Source organism: Colobus angolensis, unplaced genomic scaffold (assembly GCF_000951035.1).
Source record: "Colobus angolensis palliatus isolate OR3802 unplaced genomic scaffold, Cang.pa_1.0 Scaffold51, whole genome shotgun sequence".
In the NCBI taxonomy this organism is placed as follows: Eukaryota; Metazoa; Chordata; class Mammalia; order Primates; family Cercopithecidae; genus Colobus; species Colobus angolensis.
Genome location: NW_012118599.1, coordinates 14,255,013 through 14,265,013, shown reverse-complemented (window position 1 = coordinate 14,265,013; position 10,001 = coordinate 14,255,013). Strand labels below are relative to the sequence as shown.

At 41.8% G+C, this 10,001-nt stretch overlaps 1 protein-coding gene across 3 annotated transcripts in view; it reads left to right on the top strand.

The window, feature by feature from the left end:
• GLTSCR1L (GLTSCR1-like) overlaps positions 1-10,001 on the top strand; it is an 89,731-nt gene that overhangs the window by 33,850 nt on the left and 45,880 nt on the right. For 2 of the 3 annotated variants that reach the window (XM_011960427.1, XM_011960426.1), the window contains 3 exons: positions 6,431-6,476; positions 7,218-7,269; positions 7,360-7,428. In XM_011960427.1, the coding sequence (XP_011815817.1) occupies positions 6,436-6,476; positions 7,218-7,269; positions 7,360-7,428 (162 nt within the window). In that variant the 5' untranslated portion in view covers positions 6,431-6,435. Of the gene's footprint in view, positions 1-5,489; positions 5,650-6,430; positions 6,477-7,217; positions 7,270-7,359; positions 7,429-10,001 lie in introns of those variants that run through there. The other variant, XM_011960425.1, reaches the window with a different exon arrangement.

The window sequence follows — 10,001 nt, the reverse complement described above, 5'->3', positions numbered from 1 at the left end:
CTCAGCCTCCGAGTAGCTGGGATTACAGGCGACTGCCACCATGCCCAGCTAATTTTTGTATTTTTGGTAGAGCGGGGTTTCACCATGTTGGCCAGGCTGGTCTTGAACTTCTGACCTCAGGTGATCTGCCCGCCTTGGCCCCCCAGAGTGTTGGGATTACAGGTGTGAGCCACCGTGCCCAGCCCAGAATATCTTAAACAGGCAAAACTGATTTGCCGCACTAGCTTTCCTGAAATATCTTTTCTTGCAACCAATATGTTTCTTAATGAGAGCTTAGATTTTCTCCCTCTGTGTGAAAAAAAAATGATAGTCTGTTGTATCTCTGCGTTGGAGGTCTTTGAAGTTTTGCTGTGAGCTTAATTAAATTCAGACTGTTTTTAAGATACAGTATTTCTTGGCCAGGCATGGTGGCTCATGCCTGTAATCCCAGCACTTTGGGAGCCCAAGGTGGGCGTATCAACTGAGGTCAGGAGTTCGAGACCAGCCTGACCAACATGGAGAAAGCCTGTCTCTACTAAAAATACGAAATTAGCCAGGCATGGTGGCATGGGCCTGTAGTCCCATCTCGGGAGGCTGAGGCAGGACAATCACTTGAACCTAGGAGGCAGAGGTTGCGGTGAGCCGAGATCGTGCCATTGCACTCTAGCCTAGGCAACAAGAGAGAAACTCCCTCTCAAAAAAAAAAAAAAAAAAAGGATACAGTATTTCTTTTAAGACAGCTGATGTAGCTTATTCTTCAGGTCAGTAGGCTGCTTTAAAATACTCTATGGGCTGGGCATGGTAATTGTAAGCCCAGCACTTTGGGAGACCTAGGTGGAGGATCGCTTAAGTGCAGCAGTTCAAGACCAGCATGGGCAACACAGTGAGACCTCATCTCTACAAAATTAAAAAAAAAAAAAAAAAAAGTTCTAAGTATTTAGCTGGGCAGTGTAGCATGTACCTGTAATCCTAGCTTCTCAGAAGACTGAAAGGGGAGGATTGCTTGGGCCCAAAAATTCAAGACCAGGCTGGGCAACATAATGAAACCCTGTCTCTTTAAAAAAAAAAAGTTCTGAGTATTTGGTATATTTGGTATACTTAAGGAAAGTGAGCCTCACTTGAGGTTCTTTTTAAATTTTATTTTATTTTCGAGATAGGTTTGGTACTTTTGCCCGGGCTGGAGTGCAGTGGCAAGATCACGACTCACTGTAACCTTCATGTCCTGGGCTCAAGTCATCCCCTGACCTAGCCTACCAAGTAGCTGGGACTAAAGGCAAGCACCACCACACCTGGCTAAACTGACTTGAGGTTCTTGTACTTCAAGGACCATTTTGTCTCCTTCTTCTCTTTGTTTTATTAATTGTATTTAGTTTTTGATTAGATCTTACATGCATGTGGCACAAATTTCAAAAGGTACAAAAGGACATATAAATAAAGAGTATATCTTCCTCTGTTCCCCAGTCACCCTGTTTTCTTCCCAGAAGTAACTAGTGTTACTGGTTACTTGTGCTTCATTTTAGGGTCTATACATTTACACACACACACATCATATATGTGTGTGTGTATTTTCCCACACACACATTTGGGAACATAATGTACATACTGTTCTGCACCTTTCTTTTTTCATTGACCATATATCCTTCCAAGTCAGTATGATTAAAACTGCCTCATTAGTTTTAATGACTGCAGAGTATTCCACTATGTAGGTAAACCATAATTAATCAGGACATTTAATCATGGACATTTAGGGTTTTTAAGAGAGTTTTTAAAATTAAGATATAGTTTACATACCATAAAATTCACCTTTTTAAAGAATATAACTCAGCAGTTTAATTCAAGAACTTTTTTTTTTTTTTTTTAAGAGACAGAGTCTGGCTCTGTCGCTTTGGCTGGAGTGCAGTGGTGTAATCATAGCTCACTGCAGTCTTGACCTCCTAGGCAAACAATCCTCCCATCTCAGCCTCCCAAGTAGCTGGAACTACAGGTGTGCACCGCCACACTCAACTAATTTTTAAATGTAGAGATGGGGTCTCACTACTTTGCCAAGCAGGTTCAAGAACGTTTTTATTGCTCCAGAAGGAAACCCCATACCCATGACATCTGAGGTTTTGCAGTCCTTTGTTAAAACCAATAATACTAAAATAATAATAATAATAATACTGCCCTGGATATTCTTATACACATGTCATTTGGCACATGTGAAAGAATATCCAAGTGACAGCTGGTTATGGTGGCATATACCTGTAGGCCCAGCTACTTAGGGGGTTAAGGATCTCTTGAGCCCAGAAGTTCAAGTCCAGCCTGGCCAACATAGAGAGACCTCATCTCTTAAAAAAAAAAAAAAAGTGAGTGAAAAAAAAGAATATCTGCAGTACAAATACCTGGAAATGGATTTGCTTGGTAAGCTGATTTGTGCACTTAAGATTTTGGAAGACATTGCTGAATGCCCTCACTAGAGGTTATATGAGTCCGTATCCTGTCAGTGTATAGAAGTTCCTATTTCCCCACTCCCTGCTAGCATAATTCTTCATCCAACTTTTTTATCATTGTCAATCTGATAGGACATGTAGTATCTCACTATAATATTAATTTATATTTCTCTTATTGTAAGTAAGGTTGATTATTTTATATGCTTAGGAGCTACTTGTATTTCCTTTGTTGTGAATTGATTGCTCATAAACTGATTAAATCTTTGATATTCTGGAAGGATCCTGATAAAAAAATTTTCCTTATTTAGAATAGCTTTTTATATATTAGGGAGAAAAGCCCTGATAAACAATTTTCCTTATCTATAGGAGCTCTTTATGTATTAGGGAGAAAAGCCCTGATAAAAAATTTCCCTTATTTATAGGAGCTCTTTATGCATTAGGGAGAAAAGCACTCTGTGGTATGAATTGGAGGTATTTTTCCCAGTTATTTTTGTTTTAGTTTTTGACTTTGCTTATGATGTGTTTTTCTTTTATCATGCAGAAGCTTTGTATTTTATGTTGACTTTGTCAGTCTTTTATGACTTGTGTGTCTTATGACATCCTTAGACTTTCCTCACTCCAACATTGTTTAAAAAAAAATTCTCCCATGTGTTATTCTAGTACTTTAAGTTTCTTTCTCCCTCCACCATTTAACGCCTAGATCCATCTAGAATTTATTTTTGTGTAAGATATGAGATGTCAGTCTACCTTATTTTCCCCATATGGTTAACAACTTTTCCCCACCGCTTTGAAATGTCATTTTTACGCTGTGTCCTCTTGATTAAAAGCTATTATTTAAGATGTTTGTTGGTGCAATTCAGAACAGTTTTAAATATTAGCTTTAATTTTTTAAGAGAGGTAGCCAGGTGCTCAGAGCAGTGATTTCTGAACTCTTGGGGTGCCTATAGCCCCCTTCCCTCCACGACAAATCCTACTGCTGAGTGCTAGTGCTGCTATTTACAGAGGGGAAGACGTCTTGCCCACGTCTGTTGGGCCAAGAAATAGTTTCCAACCACTCATACAGGGATTTCCCCTTAGCCTCATAAAATCCACCTGGGGTCAGCCACCCATCTAGGGATGTTACTTGAATGAGAAAAGAGCCTCAACAGGAGTCCAGAATCAAAGGGAGAATCTTTCCAGAGAAAACAAAATTCTTCACTTCTGGGTCGTAGTGACTGATCTTCAGATTATCTTCTCATTTTTCTTTTTAATTTTATTTTTTGAGACAAAATCTCGCTCTGTCACCCAGGCTGGAATGCAGTGTGCAACTTGGCTCACTGCAACTTCTGCCTCCCAGGTTCAAGCAATTTTGCTGCCTCAGCCTCCCAAGTAGCTAAGACTACAGGCATGTGCCACCACACCTGGCTAATTTTTTGTATTTTTAGTAGAGATGGGTTTCTCTACTAAACCCACCTGGGCCAGGCTGGTCTCGAACTCCTGATCTCAAGTGATCCACTCACCTCAGCCTCCCAAAATGCTGGGATTACAGGCATGTGCCACTGTGCCTGTCCTATCTTCTCATTTTAAAATCATAGTCAAGTTTTACAATTTTGCTTTGCTAAATTTATTTTAATGGACCGTAGGTCATCTGGTGAAAGGAACCCCTGGATTAGGCTATATTATGACTACATTTTGGCATTATTTGAAGCTAGAGAATACAGGACTAAGGGGTCATCTCTTTTAATTTGAAACCATTTTAAGGTGAGAAAAGAGTGTGGCCCTTTAAAAAGAATTCTCAGGGTGCCCCTGACTGTAAAGGCTCCTAGAGTTGTACCTACTGGGACCAGAGGAGAAGGCCTGTCTGGAAGTTCCTGATGCTGCTGATAGGGGGTAGATATCCCCAGGGAGCCTTCTTTCAAGCCAAGTGTTTGACCCCCTATTTTGTTTGGTAGAGGAGATTGCACAATGGCTTTTAATCTCATTCAATATTATAAAATTGTTCTGTTTGCACTACTCAAGGAGTAGTTTGTCATTCTGAACTTAGGGGTAGCAGATGTTCTCTGTGCTTGCAAGTGCTGGTGGTATAACACCTCAGTGGAGTGACTGGTGTTGACTTCCTGCCTCAGGGCTTGTTTAACCCTTAGGGCACCTTATCAAGTAGAGGAATTAGGCAAGTGTGTCTCAGGGCTTGTTTAACCCCTAGGGCACCTTATCAAGTAGAGGAATTAGGCAAGTGTGTCAAGTAAGGAGGGAAGCTGGGAGAGTCGTGGAAGTGTTTTTCTGTGGTATAGACTATTTTTCACTTACATTTTTATTAATTAGTTTGTTTCAGAGACAGACACTTTAAAAAAATGAATTCACAAAGGATACAGGGGAATTCAATTTAAGTGGTCATGTTAAAAAAGTAGTATCTCCTTTATAGGCTTAATGTATGTCATAATTGGCTAATTTATTCCATATGATTGTGATGCCTGAGAGACAAGCCTATGGTATGCTGATGAGCCATGGTTAATACAATTTTATCTCACTAAATGTCGTCAGGATTTAAGGGAAGACCTTCACACAGAGTTCTCTGTATCTATGTGATGATCATTTTCCTGCTTTTCTTTCTGTCTCATCTTCACTCCTTCCACAGTCACGTTATGGTAGTATAGGCATGCCAGTGTGCCCGTGAGTAACTCCAAGTCTGAGTTCTAAAAAGCAGGTTTCACTTAGCCAGCTGCCCTTGTCAGTTTCAGCCTTGGGAGTCACCTTTTGGTATCTTTTCCCACTTCTTCTTCCTCCTTTCTCAACCACCATTTCTCCTCTCCATTGGATTCTACAGGGTTTGTAATCTCCCAGATCATTCAGCAGCTGGACGAATTCACCCGCCAAGGGGAAGATCCCTGGCAGATCCCAGTGGGGGTACTTACCCCTTCCAGACTCTTCCTGAGGAAAGCAAGTTACCTTCCGTGTAGCGGGAGTACGTTTTATATTAGTTTGGCCTTGGGACTGTTAGAGTGGGAAGTCTGAGGGAACTGGAGAAGAGATGCAGTTTTAACAGAGGAAAAACATTTAGTAGAGACTGTCCTTTCTGCCTTCTCCGGGCGTGTCCCTCTTCTGGGCATCTCTTCAGGATTTCATTCCTCCGTCCAACTGCTGTTCACAACTGCCCTTTCCAACTGCTCCAGAACTCTTGGCCCTGGCATTCCGTGATGTAAATTATTCCACGCATGGCTCAAAATGGGTGTGAAGCGGTGTTGCCAGGTGTCGGATCACTAGTGTAAGTTTCCCAGTCTGTGGGGAGAGCTGCTCTCGGAATCTGTGCAGTTGTTGTTGTTCAGCCGAAGCATAGTCATTTCACTGGCTAAGCTTGACGCTGTCGCCGGCTGGGGAGAGAGGGATCTCAGGGCCTGGAGCTGGGGTGAACTTTTTGGTTGAGATTCTCTACTTTAAGGATTCTAGTGTTAGGATGTAGATTGTTTGGAGTTGAACAGGGGTGGTGGTGCTGCAGAGGGAGAACGCAGGACCTGCGGGCCAGAGCCTGCAGAGACTGCCTGCGGCTAGGGTGCCCCCTCTTCTCTCTGTAAATGCAGGAAGAACCATTTTCCTATCTTCCTAAAGATAGCCAGAATGTGGCAAAAAATGTAGATTGTTCATCACATTTAGGGACATTGAGTCACAAAATTAAAAGACCTCTATGTCTATGAGATCTTTTCTAAAACATAAATATTATTTCTCCCCTTGTTTATTGTACATTTTGAGGAAGTTACTATTCATGGTTTATAGCCCCTTGGGGGAATCTGCATGTGAGGGAAGTTGCTGCCAACTATCTTTGATTTGTCTAGATTCTTTTTCGACTTACAAGTTAAGGGTTTGTTTTCAATAAAAAGTTTAAATTGAATGTTTTATCTCTCAAAAATTACATTAATAAGCTGAGGAAAACTCACATGAATTACAGTTATTTATCCAGAAAAGTGTAAGGCATATGTTTATATTGCATTGATACTACTGCCTTTAATCTGTTTTACTGAAACCTGTTTTCGTCTCCCTTTTCTTTATAGTTGTCATGGATGATGATGATGACTCGTGTCTCCTTGATCTTATTGGGTAAGATGCTTATTCCGAAACCCGGGTAAATCAAATGTGTGAGGTTTGCTGAACACTAAAACAACCTAATAGCGTATTAACACCTGGTAGGTATTTTAAATAAAAATTAAATAATAATCATAGGTTTAGTAGAGAAACAAAGAGACTTGATTAACATAGGGGCTGTAATTCAGTAATTCTTTTTTTTTTTTTCCTTTTGAGACAGGGTCTCACTCTGTCACCCAGGCTGAAGTGTAGCAGCACAGTCTCAGCTCACTGTAGCCTCTACCTCCCAGGCCCACACGATCCTCCCACCTCAGCCTGCCAAGTATCTGGGACTACAGGCACGCACCACCATGCCTGGCTAATTTTTTGTTTTGTTTTGTTTTTGTTTTTTTTTTGTAGAGACAGGGTTTTGCCATGTTGTATAGGCTGGTCTCCAACTCCTAGACGCAAGTGATCCTCCTGCCTCAGCCTTCCAAAGTGCTGGGATTACAGGCATGAGCCACTGCACCTAGCAAGTAATTATTTGTTAAATCTATTTCCTAATAAATCCCAGGAGGAAAAAGTGAATAATAATAGGAAATGGCACAATATCAAAACAAAAATAAGATAAAAATTTTAAAAACTACTAATTGTTTTAAAATAGGGAGAGGATTTTACTCAGGTAGTCATTTTCTTTCTACTCTAGTAAAAATTAGTTCTATATATAGGTAGTGTATTTGTTTGTTGTTTTATCTCTTTTTTTCCTCTCTTTTCTAGAGACCCACAAGCATTGAACTATTTTCTACATGGACCTAGTAATAATAAATCTGTAAGTAATGCATAGCACACCACACACATCTATTTTGTTTCTGCTTTACAGTTAAAGTAGTAACCACCTATTGAATTTGTATCTTTGCAGAGCAATGATGACTTGACTAATGCAGGATATTCTGCAGCCAATTCAAATTCAATTTTCGCCAACTCTAGTGTGAGTATTGGAAACTAAATGCAGTGATTAAATGGTTTCTATCTCATTGATGCTATGTGAATTGAGCCTTTAACTGCCTTTGTATCATGAGAATCCTTACCTTGTCTGTTGTAATTTATTTTATTTTATTTATTTATTTTGAGATAGAGCCTCACTCTGTCACCCAGGCTGGAGTGCAGTGGTGCGATCACAGCTCACTGCAGCCTCGACCTTCCAGGCTGAAGCAATCCTCCCACCTCAGCCTCCCGAATAGCTGTGACTACAGGCATGTGCCACCAGACGGGCTAATTTTTGTATTTTTAATAGAGACAGAGTTTCTCCATGTTAGCCCGGCTGGTCTTGAGCTCTCAGGCTCAAGCAATCCACCTAGCTTGGCCTCCCAAAATGTTGGAATTACAGGTGTGAGCCACCGCGCCCAGCCTGTTGTAATTTATATAGGAAGAAAATCTATTGAATTATGTAGACATTTTCTACTTTTAACATAGTAAATTAAGACAAGCTATATGGCCAGGTGCAGTAGCTCACACCTGTAATCTCAGGTGTGAGGGAGATTACTTTGGGAGGCCAAGGTGGGAGAATTATTTGAGCTCAGGAGTTCAAGACGAGCCTGGGCAACATAGCAAGACCCTGTCTCTTATTTTTAAAAAATAAAATAGGCCAGGCGCAATGGCTCACACCTGTAATCTCAACACTTTGGGATGCCAAGGCAGGTGGATCACAAGGTCAGGAGTTCAAGATCAGCCTGGCCAAGATGGTGAAACCACATCTCTACTAAAAATACAAAAAAAATCAGCCGGGCATGGTGGTGGGTGCCTGTAATCCCAGCTACTCGGGAGACTGAGGCAGAGAATTGCTTAAACCCAGGAGGCGAAGGATGCAGTGAGCCGAGATCGCGCCATTGCACTCCAGCCTGGGCAACAGAGCAAAACTCCGTCTCAAAAAAATAAATAAATAGGCCGAGCGCAGTGGCTCACTCCTGTAATCCCAGCACTTTGGGAGGATGAGGCCGGCAGATCACGAGATCAGGAGATCGAGACCATCCTGGCTAACATGGTGAAACCCCATCTCTACTAAAAATATAAAAAATTAGCTGGGCGTGGTGGCGGGCATCTGTAGTCCCAGCTACTTGGGAGGCTGAGGCAGGAAAATGGCGTGAACCTGGGAGATGGAGCTTGCAGTGAGCCGAGATCGTGCCATTACACTCAAGCCTAGCCACATAGCGAGACTCGGTCTCAAAAATAAATAAATAAATACAAATAAAATAAATAATAAACAATAAAAAGACAAGCTATATGAGGTTGTCTTTTAAATAATAAAAAGGCAAGCTATATATCCACTTTGCCATTTTTCTAAGCTTTCAACTTTCTTTTTTTGAGATGGAATCTTGCTCTCTTGCCTAGGCTGGAGTGCAGTGGCACGATCTCGGCTCACTGCAGCCTCTGCCTCCTGGGTTCAAGCGATTCTCCTGCCTCAGCCTCCCTAGTAGCTGGGGTTACAGATGCCCACCACCACACCAGCTAATTTTTGTATTTTTAGTAGAGATGGCGTTTCTCCATGTTGGCCATGATGGTCTTGAATTCCTGACCTCAAGTGATCCCCGCCCCAATACAAGCGTGAGCCACTGCACCTGGCCTCAACATTCTTTCTAAAATGACTCAGAAATGTTACAACCTGAGAAAGTCATATTAGAATGTTTTGAACCTTGTTACATAATAATCTTTGAGGAAATTATTCTTAATTCATAGTTACTTATAAGTTGTTTTCATCTTAAATGAGAAAATAAAAGATAATAAGTAACACTTGACCATTTAATATGTGCTTGGCATTAAGAGCTTAACATATATTAACCTCAGGCAGACATGGTGGCCCATGCCTGTAATCCCACCATTTTAGGAGGCCAAGACAGGAGAATTACTTGACCTCAGGAGTTTGAGACCAACCAACATAGTGAGACCCCATCTCTACAAAAAATTTAAAAATTAGACCAGTGGCCAGGCACGGTGGCTCACGCCTGTAATCCCAACACTTCGGGATGCCGAAGCGGGTGGATCACGACGTCAGGAGTTCGAGACCAGCCTGGCCAACATGGTGAAACCCCATCTCTACTAAAAATACAAAAACTTAGACGGGTGTGGTGGTGTGTGCCAGTAATTTAATCTTCTCAGGAGGCTGAGGCAGGATAATTGCTTCAACCTCCGGAGGCGGAGGTTGCAGTGAGCCAGGATCACACCACTGCACTCTAGCCAGGGCAACAGTGCAAGACTCCATCTCAAAAAAAAAAACCAAAAAAAATTGGCTGGGCGCAGTGGCTCACGCCTTTAATCCCAGCACTTTGGGATGCTGAAGTGGGCAGATCATGAGGTCAGGAGATTGAGACCATCCTGGCAACATGGTGAAACCCTGTCTCTACTAAAAATACAAAAAAATTAGTGGCAGATGCCTGTAGTTCCAGCTACTCAGGAGGCTGAGGCAGTAGAATGGCGTGAACCCGGGATGCAGAGCTTGCAGTGAGCCGAGATCGCACCACTGCACACTCCAGTCCAGGCAACAGAGCAAGACTTGGTCTCAAAAAA